The sequence below is a fragment of the Anolis sagrei genome, chromosome 6 (assembly GCF_037176765.1).
Source record: "Anolis sagrei isolate rAnoSag1 chromosome 6, rAnoSag1.mat, whole genome shotgun sequence".
NCBI classification, from domain to species: Eukaryota; Metazoa; Chordata; class Lepidosauria; order Squamata; family Dactyloidae; genus Anolis; species Anolis sagrei.
In genome coordinates this window covers 101,547,252-101,566,904 of record NC_090026.1, presented here as the reverse complement: position 1 = coordinate 101,566,904, position 19,653 = coordinate 101,547,252, and the positions used below count along the sequence as shown (strand labels likewise).

At 39.9% G+C, this 19,653-nt stretch overlaps 1 protein-coding gene across 1 annotated transcript in view; it reads left to right on the top strand.

Moving 5' to 3' along the window:
* The window catches only part of COL1A2 (collagen type I alpha 2 chain), a 61,751-nt gene that overhangs the window by 41,133 nt on the left and 965 nt on the right, over positions 1-19,653 (top strand). The window contains exons 33-50 of the mRNA XM_060782244.2: positions 1,101-1,154; positions 1,270-1,323; positions 1,411-1,518; positions 3,100-3,153; positions 3,250-3,303; positions 4,306-4,467; positions 7,249-7,356; positions 9,866-9,973; positions 11,423-11,476; positions 11,588-11,695; positions 13,041-13,094; positions 13,966-14,073; positions 15,026-15,079; positions 15,205-15,312; positions 16,080-16,326; positions 17,385-17,572; positions 18,078-18,320; positions 19,608-19,653. The exon at positions 19,608-19,653 is cut by the window's right edge and continues 965 nt beyond it. Of these exons, the coding sequence (XP_060638227.2) occupies positions 1,101-1,154; positions 1,270-1,323; positions 1,411-1,518; positions 3,100-3,153; positions 3,250-3,303; positions 4,306-4,467; positions 7,249-7,356; positions 9,866-9,973; positions 11,423-11,476; positions 11,588-11,695; positions 13,041-13,094; positions 13,966-14,073; positions 15,026-15,079; positions 15,205-15,312; positions 16,080-16,326; positions 17,385-17,572; positions 18,078-18,320; positions 19,608-19,653 (1,912 nt within the window). The remainder of the gene's footprint in view (positions 1-1,100; positions 1,155-1,269; positions 1,324-1,410; positions 1,519-3,099; positions 3,154-3,249; positions 3,304-4,305; positions 4,468-7,248; positions 7,357-9,865; positions 9,974-11,422; positions 11,477-11,587; positions 11,696-13,040; positions 13,095-13,965; positions 14,074-15,025; positions 15,080-15,204; positions 15,313-16,079; positions 16,327-17,384; positions 17,573-18,077; positions 18,321-19,607) is intronic.

The window sequence follows — 19,653 nt, the reverse complement described above, 5'->3', positions numbered from 1 at the left end:
AAAACGTCTGTAGACAACCAGCAGAGGAAACTAAAGAATCCTTAGATTGCCGTAATAAACAAAACCATGATTCAGAATTCAATATTTTAGTATCAGGTTACTTTGAGAGGTCATTCACAACTGAACAGACAGTTTCTCTAGTTCAAGGGAAGGCAACGGTGGCCCTGGAAATGGCTTCCACAGCCTTTGCCAGCATAGCCAATGGTGGGGGATTATGGGAACTGCAATCCATTCTGGCTTTCAGGGAAGGGAGTTCCAGAAAGTTGAACAGAGATAGGAAAGTAATTTTGCTTTTTCTCGTCTAAGTGTCACACGGCAAACTTCAGTTGAAATTAATTTTAAAAGCTAGAGAATAGGGATTTGCTGCTCAAAGAAAAGAGTAAAACTAATACTGTTGGACATGTCAGGCCCTTAGACATGACTAAAGTTGTGCTTTAGATCACAGCAGCTTTTGGAGTTTTTATTTATAGTATTTTTAGCCAAAAAATTCCCAGCATGGCTACAGATCAGTTCAAAACACAGGTATGCACACCTAACAAAACTGCACGAATAACCTTCAATGTTATGTTGAAAATGATACAAAGCAACAAGAAAAGAGATGGGAAAGGTGAATAGAAGGAAACAGACAACAACAGCAACAATTTATTTCTAGACTGCCCTCTCTCCCCAGAAGGACTCGGGGCATTTTACACATAAAAAGGCAAACATTCAATGCCTCAAAAATAGGTACAGACATATCAAAGTAATACAAAATAATGGAGAGTAACGACAAAAAACTTACAACAAAGGAATTAAGCATCAAAATAAAATAAAACTGGAACAATCCCCTACGGGGAAAAAAACTAAAACATAAGGAAACCTTACAGTGTATACCCTAAAAACAAATAATGAGATCTTACATTAAAAATGGCTGACAACAGTGTTTCAATTAAGATGTATCATAATAACCATCTAATACACATAGATTAGATTAGAAATGAGCCCTTTGTATTAGTGAGCAGAACCAATGCTTTCCCAGGAATTACAAAGGAAGCTCTTCCTTCCTAATGCATGTTTTTGGTCTGTATTTTAGTAACACTGATATTTTTTGTCTGTTTTAGGGTGAAGCTGGTCCCTCTGGCCAAGCTGGACCTGCTGGGCCTCGTGGTATCCCTGTAAGTAGCGAAACAACTCTTCATTTTTTTTTCAAGTCATACAAGTGGATTAAGGATGTGGAGTAGTGGATTGTATTTCTCACTGGGTGTGTTCTGGTTCTTCTCCCCACTTTAGGGTGAACGCGGTGAGGTTGGCCCTGCTGGCCCTCCCGGATTCGCTGGCCCTCCTGTAAGTATCAAAAAGAGCTTTCTCCAATTTAGTATTGGTTGGGACTTGTAATGAATTTGGTGGAACATTCTCTCTTGAATTTTTAAGGGTGCTGCTGGTCAATCCGGTGCTAAAGGTGAAAGAGGACAAAGAGGACCTAAAGGTGATGGAGGCCCTGCTGGAGCCATCGGTGTTGTTGGTAACTCTGGCCCTGCTGTAAGTAAATTGAGTCACACTTGAAGCTGTTCTTACCTTTTGATGGGTAGATTTCACATTGTCCTTAAATCCATTGCTGAGCTCCAAAGTTGTATATTTACTGACTATCTTGTTATCTAACACAAAAAGAAGGCAGCAGAACCATTTTTCACACACAACCCTAGAAGACCTAACCAATACTCTTGAGACAATCAAAAGGGATGTCACCTCACTTAATATTTTGGCTGAATATTCAGCCATTTGGGAATAATGGAAGATTATGGAAAGCTATGGCAGAAAAACTGCCATATTTTACCTAATTTTGCTCCATTTTGAACTGGAATTTTTTAAATTATTTTTAATTTGGGAGTCTGGGACACTAAGAGACTTGAGTGGGCAGGCTGCATTTCCCCCACCCTTGTCATATATGAATGAGTGCCTGAGATCTATAGTACTAAGATTCAGTTCATTTATAGTTTCAAGCATCTGCCCTCCTCCTCCCTCACACACAAACAGGATCTATCTATCTATCTATCTATCTATCTATCTATCTATCTATCTATCTATCTATCTATCTATCAATCTATCTCACTGGCTTAAAAAAAAGTAAAATGGTGTGGATCACCAAGGTATTATAGTTGAGATTCCACATTTGCAGGGTTTTTTTCTGGATTTATTCACAGATTTGATTAATGTGGTGTCTCTGTGAATCTCTAGGGCCTCCAACACAACTTTATGGTCAATTTCCGGTCAACATTGACCATATGAACACAATGGAGGACCTAGAGATTCCTAGAGAACTGCTCTCTTGAGCAAATGACTACAGCGTGGGGTTTTATTTGCATTTTTTCCACTTTCATTGTGGTCCTGCAATTCTAACCTCAGCAAATGTGGAGGGCTGACTGTACACAGTCAGCATGAGCTCTCCAGCTTCTCCTTCACTGAGGTGTGTGTATATGCACATACATTTGTATGTTTAGATGAGTAGATAGGCAGGCAGATAGAACTGATAGTAAGGAATTGATGTCAGGATTTGTTTAAATTTATTCCTTTTTAGATATGGTGTGACACATAGTGATGTGAAGATTGATTTTGTTGGTACTGATAATCAAATATCACCATCATAGAATTAAAATGATATTAAGTGAACAATTTAACACTGTTGTTTAATCATATGTTATTTAACTTCACTCTTCCCCCATATAACTGGTAGTATGGTCCACCTTTTAAAATAGAATAGTTTCCTTTTGTTCTAGAAGTTGCAATCGTTAGTCATGTAATAGAAGGCTATTCTGGAAGGGGTCTCATTAGTATTATAACTCTTATATCAGAAAATGGTAGTATACATGAGGCCTTTAACATGTTCCCTGTTTCTGTGTAATTCAAATTAATCTCTTCCAGCCAAAATATATTTCTGATTGGATTATTTTAATTACCTGTTCCACACTGTTCCCGTTACTTTTTTTTTTCGTAAGCAGTGCTCTGAAAGAGTATATTTAGAGTCAGGGCTAAGTCTGCTACCAATAAATTTAACAGTGCATTATGGATTACCACTTAGCTGGATCCTTACCTTAACTTTTCCATGCTTTTTCCTCTATTTAGGGTCCCATGGGTCCTTCTGGAGCTGCTGGTGCTCGCGGTGACAGTGGTCCACCTGTAAGTCTATGTGTTTCTTTTGTTTACCGTTTCATCTACTTTATATGGGGACATTCCTTGTGAATTCTAACCTCACTCTCAATTTTTTTCCAATAGGGTGCAACTGGTTTCCCTGGTAATGCTGGCAGACCTGGACCTCCTGGCCCTGCTGTAAGTGGTTACAGAGAATACTTTATTTGCAAATCGGTCATCTCTTATCTGGTGCCTCCAGATGTCTCTGAGTGCAACTTCTGTAATCCTTCAAACAGCAAGACTGTCTGTGGGATTGTGAAGTGTGTCTTTATGGCAGTTGGGTGAGGAAGGCTAGGTTAGAAGTGCTAGCTATGTTCAGCTATGAATTCCTCTTACCAGAGGATTACTCTATGTATCTGCCATTCCCTGGAACTTTGTCAACAGTTGGCCAATGTTTAAATCAGAAGTGGCAGAGAAGGTTCTCTCCCACTTATACCAATGGACTCCTGCAACTCTCTCCCACTTATACCAATGGACTCCTGCAACAATTCAGCTATTGTAACCAGGGCTGTTGGACAGAATATAGGCATAGAGTAATAATTGGTCTCATCAAACTCATCAAACTCAAAATAGAGCAAGGATTTCCATGCACATGTGTGTGGCGTAATACCCCAATGGCTCTCTTTGATCAGGGCAACATTGGCAGAAGCCAGTTTGGGCAGAAGAACCAAGTTGACACTGTTTACCTGAAATCTTCACTGTAAACATATTTAGCTTTAAAAAATACATGGTAAAGGGTAGATAGGAAGGGGTAACCAATTTGGTAGAGAGTGGTGAACAGTGGAAATATTAAAACCACTCCACTGTTTCCCTGTTCCAAATTGTCTTCTCTTGACACTGCTTTCAAGTGAAGAAGAGAGCAGTTGAAGAGTTCCTAGCCACATGTGTGGGCAACATATCCTTGATTATCATAGCAATCTCATGCATACCTACTGAGGAGTTATTTTCATGGAACAGAATGAAATTTGCTGTCAAATAAACAAGGGTGGGAGATGATGAGACCATTGATAATGCAAGCATGTGAAAGTACGGCAACCTTAAAGACTTTAATGTCCCTACCATTATATTTCTCCGTTCTTACTCCATAAGGTGATGAATTGGCTGCTTAACTGTGTAGTCACTCAGATATTTTGTTCCTAGGGTATCACTGGTCCCGCTGGACCTCCCGGCCCAGCTGGCAAAGAAGGTATTAGAGGCCCACGTGGTGACACTGGACCAGTTGGCCGTACTGGTGAGGCTGGTATTGTAGGACCACCTGGTTTCCGTGGAGAGAAAGGCCCAAGTGGAGAAAGTGGTGCTGCTGTGAGTATTTAGAACAATTCCTCTTTTCTGAAAGTCACTTTTTAGGCACTTTTCTTCTTTGATTTCTTGTAAACACAGATATCAACCAACAGAAACCAGGAAAATCTATCCTGAGCACATGGGTTACTTTTAAGTTTGAACAGACATTGCCATTTATCACATGTAGATGACAACTGGCATAGAAGCAGGACCGTCATCTTTGGCCCTAGCTATTGACAGGCAAAACCCACCAATAGTCCCCGATCACACCATGGCCCTGACGCTTACCTGGTGCAATGGGATCCAGATGCTTCTTTGCTGGTGCGCTGGCACAGAAGTAACATCCAGAGGCAGGATTATCCGGCTCTGATTTACCTTCATGTTAAATAATATCTTGCCTGGATCTAAAAGAGATGAAGATAGTCAAAAACATGGCCAAAATAATGTTGAGGGTGCTAGGGCTGTGGAGATGAGGAGGGTGCTGCAGATCATGCATTCCCTATTTGTGTAATGTTTTACACAGTATTCATAACACAAGTCCTGGAATTTATCCTCATAACGCTTGGAAATGCGATACGCAAGCCATTGCTCATTGTACTGGATAATAGATGCCCCCAGTTGATCACACCCAGAAACTCTTCTGATGAGACGGAAAAGAAAATGCTATTGAAGGCTTTGAAAGTAATGTGGCCTCAGGCTGGGGCATGTGGAAACTGATCTCAGAAAAGTATTAGCTAAATCTTAGCAGTTTCTTGGCAGGTAACTCTGCATTTCCAGACACAAGGCCACCAATCCCATTTAGACAATTTGGGGAGAGGATTGCTGCCATTACCAAAAGGTATCACTAGATTCATATTGTAATCTGTTAATGTGATGCTAATGGGAATAAAAACAGAGCAGGTTAATATGCATAAGCAAATTTATTTTCTCATTTTTTTTCCTGCATTTGTTATGTAAGGCCAGCAGTTCACCAGCCAAGTGACTTTTACACCTTATTAGAAACAGATACAATATTCTGGGAAATGTTTTCTTGAATGAAAAATGCCAGTATTTCTCATTTCAGTGCCTTAAAATACCTGATTTGGTTTGTTACTGAAATTATATTTAGATCTGTTCCTGCAGAAGTATGCATTCCTAATTTCTCTAAGTCCAGGGCCCTGATACCCTCAATTACCAGGCCAATTTAGATTCAGAAGTGTGTCAGAATGAACCATGCTGACAAATGCTTTAAAACAATGATTTATTGAATACATAAGGTATTAAACAGGATGCAGCAATACAACCCAAGACAAAATTCATTCATGTTCCTTATCAGATCAAAACAGTCTTTCATCACAGTTGCTGTCTGCCAGGATCTCCACAATTAAGAAGACATTACCCTATAATCCCTAACTTAAATGACATTATTAGAAACCAAAAGCAAGACCACAAGACTGTGTACAAAATGTCTGATTTGTGTTCAGAATGGCTAAATATGCAAAATATGGATATCAGATCTGTGCTTTAGGATGAGATTACTGTATATACTCATATATAACTCAATCTCATGTATTACTCAGTGGGGTGTATTTTGGGGCCAAAAGTATGGATTTTGATATGACCTATGGTTAGTTCAAGAGTCATTCCATGGACAGGGGAAAGCATGAATGCTCTCTCAGGGATCAGCAGCCCTGACTGCTGCTGCTATTTCCCCACTCAGAAATTCAAAAGGCTGGTGACTCTGTCACAGTGGAGGCACTGTTTCTTTTCGGCTCTCCTGGGATGGACTAAGCTTGTGCCTTTTGCCACTCTATTCAGAGAAGGGATTGTTCCTTTTTTAATAAGAGTTAAAGTACCATACTCATTGGCTAGTGCATTTCAGCTGAACCTTGATCTATTTCTGCTGGACAAATTTGGGTAGACCCCCGGATCTGCTTTCACACACTTCCCAAAAACAGGCAGGTAGCCAAATAGCTGTTTTTGGTCCACGGCCGAAAAATGCAGCTAGATCTGTCCCATTGACGGCAATGATGGAGGACTCCCCGGGCTCCCCTTCCCATCATTTTTAGGGCTATCAGGATGAAAATGACCACACTTGGAGGACACATCAACCACAGTCTACCAAGTTTCATAACATTTGGGTCATCCCCTTGATTTTTAGGAATTTCTTTTCTTTTAAAAATAAAAACTCCTTAAAAATTTCCCAAAAGGTATCCCCTGCTACCCACCCACCCCCACCCCCCGCATTTTCAAAATGTATTGTGGGAAATCTAGCCATGTTTTTGGGGGAAAACATGTTTTGGTTCATATTATTTTAAGTCTTAGTGATTCAGAGGTCCCCAAACATGTATGCATGCGCACCCCACCCACCAGTCCCGCACTTACCCAACTCCCAGTCCCACTTAAAAAAAGAATCAAGAAAATCAAGGAAAATCAAGCCAAGCCAAGCCAAAGAAATGAAACTGAGAGCAAGTGGCAAGGCAATAGGACTAGAGCACCTTTCTAGAGCCAGGACACAATTGAGAGCAGTGAAGGAGCTCGCTGACACAGCTTGCATAAGACATGTCACAGTATTCTTCTATTCTGATTGGCCCAACAGGCAGGGCTCCCAAGGAAACTCTGCAAGCAGCACGTGGAAGCTTCTCTGTGCACCACGTGGTACCAAATAAGGGAGGAGAAGCTGTGACTGGCTGCCACATGGCCCATTCCAGATTTCTAGACTTATACATGATTATATGAGTTGTTAAAAGAGACAGGAAACAAAAATTGGGGTGAGTAAATAGTTGTTTGAAAATGTGGTTTTGTGTTCTCTTCTGTATGTAGGGCCCACCTGGTACCCCAGGTCCTCAAGGTCTTCTTGGAGCTCCTGGTATCCTTGGTCTTCCTGGCTCTAGGGGAGAACGTGGTCTTCCAGGCATTGCTGGAGCACTTGTAAGTATAACATTTTCTAAATCTTCAACTATGTGACAAATAAGTCTGTCTTGAATTAAACTGGCATATGCCAAGGCCAAAATGTATTGAAATCCAGTCTGTTTCAGTGGGGAAAGTGACTTTGTTGCATATAATAATGCAGCACCTGAAGACAAGATTGGTAAGGCAACAAAATTTCCCTTCTCACTGGCCAAAATTTTACTTGTGTGTAGAGTAGCAAAATGCATCCTTTAAAATGCGGGGACCAGTACCTGAGTAAATTTAAAAGCACCTTTGCATTTAAACATTTATACAGAAACATTCCTTTATTAGATTTACATCCGGGCTTGTTTTTTATAAGGGACTTTAAAGTTTGGAAGCAAATTTGGGGTCCCTAATGAGCAATCTGCTTTGGAGCCAATGACAAAGTTAAAGATTATTTCGCTTTAGTAATATCATGCCTCACTGTTGGCTATGCTGGCAGATGTTTGGGCGGCTAAGATCCAACAATATTTAGAGGACCACAAACTGCTCAGTTGCTTTAGACAAAGGTCAGCAGTGACCCAAGGGCCACATGCAATCTTTACTGCCCCCAACCACCCAGAATCACCAGGTAAAAAAACTGGAGAGGACAGTTATTTAAAAGGGTATTTCAGCAAGTGTTGCTTGTTATGAAACCAGGCACATATAATACTGTTGAAATCCCCCTTTAAATAACCGTCCTCTCCAGTTTTCATTCAAGAAACCCTACTCTACACTTTTTTTTCACCCATACATATTCAGTATGTCGTGTAAGCAAGGGCTTCCAAGTAAACTATCATAATCCAGTTGACTTCCTGCTTTAAAGAAGGCCTCTCCCATTTGTAAAATAGCCTAGGGAGGCAAATTGTGCCAAAGGTTCCCCTCAGTCCCCCTAGAAAATGTGGGGACATTTTAAGTAAAAGGGAAAAAACTTCAGAGTGTCAATTTCAGTGTAGCTATGTGTAGCTCTTGAGTAGTTGTTCTACTCATCTTAAAGCACAAGTTAGCAGTCTAGAGTCTATTGTAGATCTACCTGAGCAGAGACGAGAGCAAAATGCTCCTTAAAAAACACAGGCCCCTTCTACGCTGCAATATAAAATCTGGATTATCTGATTTGAACTGGATTATATGGCAGTGTAGACTCATATAATCCAGTTCAAAGCAGGTTATGTGGATTATCTGGTTTGATAATGTGGATTATATGGTAGCGTAGAGGGCACCTCAGAGGGCATTTAAAAGAAACCCATTAACTATCAAAAATAGGTTTTAGAGGTGTGGCCATTTGAGTGTTGGTTCAGGCCACCTGATTTGCAGAGAATGGCAAGGAGGTTGTTACTACATTGCCACCAGGCCCGTAGCCAGGATTTCATTTGGGGGGGGGGGCTGAATTTTTTTTCAGGGGGGGTTTCGGGGGGGCTGAGTCTGAGTGAAAGAGGGTCTAGCCTAGCAAACCTTTTGTATCATTACCCCAATACCCCCATGCATATGGGATATATTGAGTATGGTGATCAGATCATGATATGAATAAACATAACAGTTTAAATAATGCACCAATAAGGCCTTTTCGCGAACCACCATGAAAATTTCGGGGGGGGGGGGGCTGAAGCCCCCCAAGCCCCCCCCCCCGGCTACATGCCTGATTGCCACATGTTATTACTCTCCTTAAAAAAAGTTTGATTTTGTCCTATAAAAGTTGCATCCCTCCAACTTAAATTTTGCCCTACATGGATTACAAAGCCCATATGTCTGTTGGCTGAAAATGGTAGCATTCCAACCCCTCTGGGAATGGGAGAAGCTGTACTGGAGTTTGAGATGTCATCTCATCCCTCTTCAATACAGCTTGAACACCTCTGTATCTTTCTTTCTTTTCCTTCTATACAGGGCCATGGGGATGAGATATTCTGAAGACCCTAGGCTGCTTGAGGCTATACATTTCTGACTAAACAAACAAATCACTTCTCTTTCCTTTCCTTTCCTTTCCTTTCCTTTCCTTTTCTTTCCTTTCCTTTCAAGACTCAATTTTCTCTTTTTCTTTCCTTTCTGCTTTTCTAAACTTAGGGTTTTTTTCTGCTCCACTAGCCCAACTATCTTACCTTTTCTCCAAAAAGCTGTCTCCTCCTCCCTTCCCCCTGCTGTCTTCTCAAAGATCAGTCTGCCTAATAACAGTGAAATGTGACAACCGATTATACCTTTGCCATGGCAATGCCAATACTTGCCTATAAGACAAAGCATATTCAAAGTTCATCTAGCTATGTACTGTCCATACATCAGTCAAGAGCTACATAGACCAGATTTCCACATTTGTGCTATACTTTCCATCATTGGTCACATGTCAAGTTGATGATAAAAGCTATAGATAGTCTAAAACAATTGGAAAACATAACTTGGTGCAATGCTGACAAAGACCGCTGGCATTAACTAAATGTGGATATATATGATGCAGTGATTACTTGGTTAAATTAATATATGGATAGCAATTAAAGATGTCCCTACTCTTGATGTTTTTCAGGGTGATCATGGACCCGTTGGTATTGCTGGTCCACCTGGTGCTCGTGGCCCATCTGGTCCCATTGGTAGCCCTGGTGTGAATGGTGCCCATGGTGAAGCTGGACGTGATGTAAGTAATTTTTGGTCTAAAGAATTGGGGAAGCATGTATTTTAATATATATCCTTTCTAGACAGTACTTAAATACTACAGTTGAAGGCTGTTTGGCACCCTTGTTGACGTAGTCTTGTTAATAAATACAGTATTCATATCCTATTCTTTATCATGAGAGGATAGAAGTACAATAAACTTAAACAAGTTAAAATAATATAAAACGTAAACCAATAAACTAACATAAATGATTGAAAACAAACTACTTAGATCAGCCATTTCCAAACTCTGGTCCTCCAAGTGTTTAGTACAAGCTCACAAAAGCCTCAGGCCCTTTCCACACAGCTGAATAAAATCCTACATTACCTGCTTTGAACTGGGATATATGGCAGTGTGGACTCATATAACCCAGTTCAAAGCATATATTGTGGGATTTTCAGCCTTGTAATTCTGGGATATGGTGCTGTGTGGAAGGGCCCTCAGTCACTTTGGCCAACTGTCAGATATTCTGGGGAGCTGAAGTTCAAAACACCTAGAAGACCTAGTTTCCTCTTTTCTTCAGATCTCATTGTTCTACCATAGTTATCAATACTAATCCACAGTACATGAGAGAGTCAAGAGGTCAGATACTGAGCACGTGGACAACAAGTTAAACATGAACCAACAATGTGATGCGGCGGCAAAAAAAGCCAATGGGATTTTGGCCTGCATCAATAGGAGTATAATGTCTAGATTCAGGGAAGCCATGCTACCCCTCTATTCTGCCTTGGTTAGACCACACCTGGAATATTGTGTCCAGTTCTGAGCACCACAATTGAAGAGAGATATTGACAAGCTGGAATGTGTCCAGAGGAGGGCGATTAAAATGATCAAGGGTCTGGAGAACAAGCCCTATGAGGAGCGGCTTAAAGAGCTGGGCATGTTTAGCCTGAAGAAGAGAAGGCTGAGAGGAGACATGATAGCCATGTATAAATACGTGAGAGGAAGTCATAGGGAAGAGGGAACAAGCTTTTTTTCTGCTGCCCTGGAGACTAGGACGCGGAACAATGGCTTCAAACTACAAGAGATTCCATCTGAACATTAGGAATAACTTCCTGACTGTGAGAGCTGTTCAGCAGTGGAACTCTCTGCCCCAGAGTGTGGTGGAGGCTCCTTCTCTGAAAGCTTTTAAACAGAGGCTGGATGGCCATCTGTTGGGGGTGCTTTGAATGCAATTTTCCTGCTTCTTGACAGGGGGTTGGACTGGATGGCCCATGAGGTCTCTTCCAACTCTATGATTCTATGATATTTGGAGTAGAACCTATTAGGCAAAAAATAGAAGCAATTACAAATTGATTTTAATAGAGGGCTCTAATTGAAGATTGGGATAGGGCAAGTTTCACATTTAATAACCACTTTCTTTGCATGCTCCAGTGATATTAAGAACATATTTATTTATTTATTTATTTATTTATTTATTTATTTTTGCAGGGAAACCCAGGTAGTGATGGTGCTCCAGGCCGTGATGGTGCTCCTGGCTACAAGGTAATTCTGTTCATCCTTCTACAAACAGAGAGGATTCTGTCTTCACAAGCCTGTTCCTTTATACTTGTTTTGGTCATTATTTCATTTATCTTTCACATTCCTCTTTTTCAGGGTGAACGTGGTGCTCCTGGCAGCCCTGGCCCCCATGGTGCTCTTGGTGCTCCTGGTCCTCATGGTTCTGTTGGTCCTGTTGGCAAAACTGGAAACCGTGGTGAACCTGTATGTGACTTTCATCCATCCTGTAAAAACAAATGTGCCCCTAAATAAGACAGATGTAAACTATGCGAGTCAGATTATAGTGCTTGTTGTAGTGGTTGTTTTGGTCACCTCTAGGAAGATCTTGACAGTGGGTTTTGAGTTTATCTGTTTTTTACTTCCTGTGATTTCGGATCTGATTGTTGTTGGGTTGGAAGCTCCAGAATAGTGCATGTACAACCTACAACAAAACATCATGTGGTTGACCCACATCCTCTTCCAAGACATTCATTCAATTCTCCTTCCCCTCTCCTTCCCCACTTTTTCACCTTACAGGTTCTTAGTATTTCATAACTATTGAGCGAAGTGGGTAACCAGGGGGCTGTTTTGAGGATTCTTTCTTAGTTGTTGTTTTTTTCTTTTATTCTTGAAGGCTTTTTGTATTTTTGCAAACTGTGGGGTTTATCAATGATTGGTGAAACCTCCCTCTGATTTTTCAGTGCCATAATGTTGGCTACTGTGATGTTGTCATTAATCAATTCAACTTCCTATTAGGATGTGTGGTGATTTTGTAGTAATGCTGAAGCCTATGAGCTTATTGGATTGGGAAGGAAGAAAGAGAGAGGAAGAGTAATGGTGATATTTTTCCATTGCTAATCAGTGTAACAGAAAGAAGAAAAATCTCTATTTCTTACAGCTTTTTTGGTCGATGTGGAAATGCATGCTACCAGAACACTTTATGTGTCAATAGTGGAGACTGCAACTTGATGAGAAAGCTAATATATCAATCCATGATAGTGACCTGGGATTTGTACCATCACATTGATTGATTTCATTGGGAAAAATCAATTTACAACCAATGCCTTCTGAAGGAAAAAAATACATATACTGTATATTATTTCACTCTGATGAATGGCTTTGAGCTCAAGGTTGGAAAATGTTACCCTTTTGGACTATAGATCCCAGAATGTCCATTGGTAATGCTAAATGGAAGTTTCCAGGAATTATGGTCTGAAAACGCAACTTTTCCAAACTCTACTTTGGCTCTCATGTCACGCACAGGGGAATCATATATGTAAATGCCTCAAGCTTTTTAGAAATTGCTTTTATTTGCACTCCTCAAAGTCAAACCTTTGCATCCATGCCTCTGGCCCCACTGTAAGATGCACAAGCTTCTTGCAGTTGACACGTGTATAAAGCTATCTGTAAGGGAAAAATAAAGGTTTTACTTTGATCAGCACAAAGAATCACATGAAAGTTAATACAAGCATATCAAGTTGCTCATATATCATTACGTTTTTAGACAAGGAAGAGAGTTATGTCATCATTGCATACAATGAGTGGTTTCTCTGCTTTGCTTCTATTTCAGGGTCCTGTTGGTCCTGTTGGTTCTACTGGCCCTGCTGGTGCAAGAGGTCTCGCTGTAAGTCTAGTTTCTGATTTACTTCTGTTCTTATGTCAAGTCTTTGTGTCTTGTGTTGGGAGAAGAGCAGAGCGTGAAATAAATAAATATATAAAATAAGTAAATTATGTCTTTTATTAAGGATAGCAGGAGCCCCCGGTGGCGTAGTGGGTTAAACCTTTGTGCCAGCAGAACCGAAGACTGACAGGTAGTAGGTTCGAATCTGGGGAGAGCGTGGGTGAGCTCCCTCTATCAGCTCCAGCTCTCCATGTGGGGACCTAAGAGAAGCCTCCCACAAGGGTGGTAAAACATCAAAACATCCGGGCATCTCCTGGGCAATGTCCTTGGAGACGGCCAATTCTCAAGTCACTCCTGATATATATATATTAAGGATAGCTCTTCCAGAAATAGTGATGGTCTGGATTTTTGAAATTACTAAGAAGAATGAGTTAAATATGAAGCAATGATGTAGAATATGGCAGTTGTTCTTTTCCCTTGAGTGAACTTGTAATGGGATCAAGATTTGTATAAAATGCTTCACGCAACTACTTTTTCTCATATAGTTGGTAGAATAACTTGTGAGTTATTTATGGGGGGAAAGATCAAAGAAAGCAAGAGTCGGGCACAATCATTTTGAAACACAACTTCATAAAGAAGTTAGTAGTTCTGAAAACTGTTTGGTCCACTCCTTGCTAGAAAGGTGTGTGATCAAAGGAATTTGACCAAGAAATAAACAAAATGATATTTCTCAAACAGTTCTTATCCCTTTGAGTCTCTGCTCTTAATCAATAGGACAAAGACAGATCTGTTTTTGAACAGTTTGAGACTAACCCTGGGACTGAGTTATCTGAAAACCTTGCCCTTTTAACTTATCTTTTGGTTCCTTACACAGGGTCCACAAGGACCACGTGGTGAGAAAGGTACTCCTGGTGACAAGGGACCTAGAGGTCTGCCTGGGTTGAAAGGACACAATGGACTTCAGGGGCTTCCTGGTATTGCTGTAAGTGTATCATTGCTATCTTGACTCTCACTTTTTTAAAGGAAAGCAAGAGATAAATCCAGTAAAAAAGAAATATATTAACAAGGCAACAAGATTACTCATGACAATGGACAGAAATGTCACAGTGCCCAGTTTAATCTATCACAGGTCCCAAAAGAATTTTTGGACTAGATCCTGTGAAGGAGATCCCTTCATAAATGTGAAGGAGTTCCCTTCAAAAATGTCAATTTCATGGAAATAAACAAAAAAAAAATAGCCTTAAACTAAACTGCATGTGAAATCCTTCAGTTTAAGATTCTCTGACCACTTCCAGAATACCCTATTTATTTCCATCTCATCATTATTAGTTTTTCACAGACATACCTGTCCAAATTATTAATCAGTATTCCATGACCAGATTTGAAATTCGAAATCCCTCTCACATTGACATGTCCCTAATTATGCATGGGGGGTGGGGGCAGGGTGAGAGGTTACTTCTGTAAACTTTGTATTATTCCTAAGGCTACTAGTGATATAGGATACAGGAGCCTTAAAACACAGGTGCTTTGTATTGGATCAGGCTATACTTTCAATCTGACTGGTGGTGACAAAAAAAGATCTCAGGTAGATATCTTTTCTGAGATGCTTTTTAGTTCCAAATAATTTTCATAAATAATTTTCAAAAACAGACATACTTCCAAGCTAAACCACTTCAAAGCTAAATCTGAAGCTAATCTGGAACTTTCAAGATTTACTAATTTGGGAAAGGTACTCAGTCATGTACCTTTGTCCTCAATTTTACTTGTTTCTTTGGGCAGGGGCCTCCTAAAACCAGTGGGGTTTTGAAAATGTATTTTTGGTTAAAATAAACTCTCCATAATATTTCTCTACAGGCATTCATGAATTGTACAAGGAAAATTGTTCTGCAAGTAAGCAGGGGCTATTATTTACTGTTTCTCTTTTTATTTAATAGGGTCATCATGGTGATCAAGGTTCACCTGGTGCTACTGGACCTGCTGGCCCAAGGGTATGTCTACTTTATGCTCTCTCTGCTTGTATGGGATATTGAACTATTCTACTGTTCAATTGTCTTTTTCTTTTCTTTAATTGTACTGTTCTGAGATGTGGATATTTTCCCCACTCCTGTTTTAGGGTCCTGCTGGTCCTTCTGGTCCTGCTGGGAAAGATGGTCGTAATGGTTTGCCTGGACCTGTTGGGCCTGCTGGTGTTCGTGGATCTCAGGGTAGCCAAGGACCTTCTGTAAGTATGAGTTTGAATCCTGACAGTATGTATTGAAACAATTAAATTTAATATGAACATTGATTGTTTATGCACAATTATTAATAAGCCACTTTAGATACAGCAGCAATTACTCCCACATAAGTGTATCATAGGAGCAAATCCCATGAAATGCAGGATGGGTTACCTCTGAACTCATATTCATTAGATTGCAGCATTATTGTATTTCATTTTAGGACATCTCATTTTATTAAGGCTGCAATCCTAAATGTGCTTACTATTACAAAATAAATACGGTTCAATTCACTTAGTTCTGAGCAAATATTCATAAGACTGCACTGTGAATCTTTGATGTAATATTTGTCATATCAACCCTACCATCTAGCTTCCACTCTTCCCAACATTTGCTCACCATAAATGCCATCAAAACAGCTTTGAGGATATTGATCATTCAATTTTAAGCATTAAAAAAAACAAGGCAAATAATGTAGCTAGCCTTCATGTAAAAAAGCTATACAGTTTTCTACTAAATTATTCCTGAAAATAATAATCTTGAGACAGATTTTTGTATTTTAAAAATCAGTCCCTGATTAGTGGGTTCTTCATTGTATCTTATATCTGCTGCAGTTACCTAAAATGGCATTAGTCCTTGTTATCTTGAACTTAAATAGAACTAAGGTTTAAGATGTTCACATAGACACAGATGTTCCAATAGAATTCTACATAACCAAAGGGAACGTGATTCACTCACATGCCTATTCATTTCTCCCACTTTTGAACACTTTTAGGGCCCACCAGGATCACCTGGTCTTCCTGGCCCACCTGGTGTCAATGGTGGTGGCTACGAAATTGGCTATGACATGGAATACTACCGGGCAGATCAGCCTTCTCTTAGACCCAAGGACTATGAAGTTGATGCCACTCTGAAATCTTTGAACAACCAAATTGAGACCCTCCTGACCCCAGAAGGCTCCAGAAAGAACCCAGCTCGCACTTGCCGCGACTTGAGACTCAGCCACCCTGATTGGACCAGTGGTACGTTGCTGCTAGATGCTTGACTGGGGCCTCATTCATTATTTTCTTCAGTTGTCAGGATAGTGTTGGCCCTGTGCTGGACACAATGATTTATTCCTGTTAATGTGTGTGTGTTCTATGTGTGCAAACCTCTCTCTTTGGGAGTTATCCCATGATGGGATGAGTAAGATCACACCCTGATCTTCTTTTTTTCCTTTTGAGACTCCACTTCTATAAAAGCAAGGAAGTAAATACACAATTTACAAAATCATCTAAGCTGGTCTTTTCACTTTTCTGTCAGCTCTGTGGATGTGTAAGCGAAAGAAATAGATGATGGTTCAGATTTTTCTACCTATATAACAAAATCTCTGACGTGTTTTGCTAACTTAGCACATGTAGATGGCAAAAAGTGACTAACAAATAAGCTCATTTCATATTTAAGGTAACTAACAAATAACGATTTATTAATTTATTTCTTTAAAAATCTCCTGAACAACTTCCCTTTCTCATTTCCAATAGTTTATTCTTTGTCGCTTTATCACAATGGACTATGTTTCAAAAGTAATCCTAACAGGACAAAATCAACAATCATGGCAAAAATTCATTATTTCCATGAAATTATCTAGACTTAGAACATAACCAGAATAATGTGAAATCCAACAGATAAAACAAGCAACCCAAAGATAGTCTAAAGAAGTGGATCCCCAGGTGTTAACCTGTGGGTCCCCAGGTGTTTTGACCTACAACTCCCAGAAATCCCAGCCACTTTACCAGCTGTTAGGATTTCTAGGAGTTGAAGGCCAAAACATCTGGGGACCCACAGATTGAGAACCACTGGTCTACAGGGCCACAACATTCTGGCATACATATACATCAAAACTGTATGCCAACCGTCTTCATTTTCTGCCATCTGTATCAAAAAGATTAAAACAATTATTATAACTTATTAATATAAAGTTATCCCTCCCCCCAGGAATTTATGAGTTCGAAGCTATATATATCTAAATTCTATTCCTATGACTGAATATGAATGCTTGATATGAAGCTATAGCCAATCTTATGACTTTCTAAAATTGCAGGATTCTACTGGATTGATCCTAACCAAGGTTGTACTATGGATGCCATTAGAGTGCATTGTGACTTTGTCACTGGTGAGACCTGCATTCATGCCAATTCAGAAAGCATCCCATCTAAGAACTGGTACAATACCAAGAACTCTGAGAAGAAACCCATATGGCTTGGAGAAACTATCAATGGTGGTACTCAGGTGAGTATTCAAGAAGTGCAGATGTTCTCATAAAGATTTAAAACCTTGTGGTCATATTTTTTCAATGATTCTGAAATTCACACATATTTTGTAAAACTAAGTGTTTTTAGTTTTAATCCACATTACGTTATTGCACTATGAATGCATTATTTCTACTGGTGGCAAGTATATCTAGAAAATCATGCATTACTTGGTGTATGAGAGATTCGTTCATTTAAAAAAATCTACTCTGTCTTCCTTGAGAACCATTCACATGCCTGGTGCAATCTGAACTTCAATTGGTTGCTTTGTGTTGTGGAATGTTTAGTAAATTAATATGGAATGAGACTATCTTTGAATAGTTTTGTCCTAAAAGTATCGGCTACGTATAATGCAACCTGAATTATTTATTCAGAAAGCCATGATTCTCCACATTAGAATTGCCTTCAAATGCCAATATGTGTCAATTTCATGTACTGGGATGCATTAATCGTGTGATTTTAACTAACCGCTCTTCTGTTTTTAGTTTGAGTACAATGAGGAAGGTGTGACTCCCAAGGACATGGCCACTCAACTTGCCTTCATGCGGCTATTGGCTAACCATGCTTCCCAGAACATCACTTATCATTGCAAGAACAGTGTTGCTTACATGGATGATGAGACAGGCAACCTTAAGAAGGCAGTGATACTGCAGGGATCCAATGATGTTGAACTTCGAGCTGAAGGGAACAGCAGGTTCACTTTCAGTGTTCTTGAAGATGGCTGCTCTGTAAGTATCAGTTCCTTATTCTTACTTACATTATTTATGACTATTAGGCCCCTTCTATGCAGCTATAATTACTTTGAAAGAATCATTTAGAGTAGATTAATTTACAACAAGCTAATTTGTGACCCTCCAGCTGTTGTCGAGCTCCAGTTTCTATCACTCTAGCCAGTGGTGAAGTATGATGGAAATAATAGTTCCATCAACATCTGGAGGCCCAAAGGTTCTCCATTCCTGATTAACAGCACAATACTATACTCTCTACTAGGAAATAAACACCATTCCGCCTGAACTGAGTTATTGTTACGGTGCATGTACAATGTAGAATTAATGAAATTTGATTGCTTTAACTTCCATGGCTCAATTCTATGGAATTATGGGAGTTGAAGGCCTTTAACCTTCTCTGCCAAAGAGTGCTGGTGCCTTACCAAACCAAAAATGCTAGGATTCCATAGCGCTGAACTATGGTAGTTACAGAGGTTTCAAACTGTATTAATTCTACAGTGAAGGTACATCCCTACTTTGTATAGAATTATAGTCTGAGTTTACACATGGAAGATAAGCATATAAGCCTTGGGAAATCAGCATTATTAAAAGGTCTTTAAGTGGGACAACTTTTATTTATTCTGGATAGCTAATTTTACTTGGCCTAGAGTCATCTCAACTTGCCCCTTGAAGTTTATTATAATTGAGCTGCCCCTAGAACAGACTTCTTCAACCTGTGGCCCTCCAGGTGTTTTTGACTTCAGCTCCCAGGATTCCTGACCATTGAACAAGCTGGGTAGGGCTTCTGGGAGTGGGAGGCACCAACACCTGGAGGGCCACAAGTTGAAGAAGCCTTCCCTAGAACATATGCTGCTGTGTTACATAAGTAGACTCTTATCTAAATTAAGGAACAAATTTTCAGATAAATCAGACTGAAATGTCAATAGAGCATGAGTGTTAATTGTGACAGCTGCCCCAAAAGCCTGGCAATGGTGCTACAGAAAGGGTGAGGACATTTGTGGGACCAAATTACAGCTAGAGATCTCTGGCTGACTGGGATATGCAAAATGTGTACAACTGCAAGTATGTAAGCTATAGAGCTTGGAGACATTACTTTTTGAGCTACAGCTATCAGAATTTTCCAACCAACGTGGTCACTGGTCGTGCTAGCTGGAGATCTGGGGTGTTAAAATAAAAAAGTAACCTTGACAAGCTTATGTGAAGTGGGACTGTTTGATCCCTGGTAACAATATTTCTTCAATTCCTTAAAAGACTGCTCTAACTCTATTCATTGTTACTATCTTCCAGAAAAAGACCAACGAATGGGGCAAAACAGTTATTGAATACAGAACAA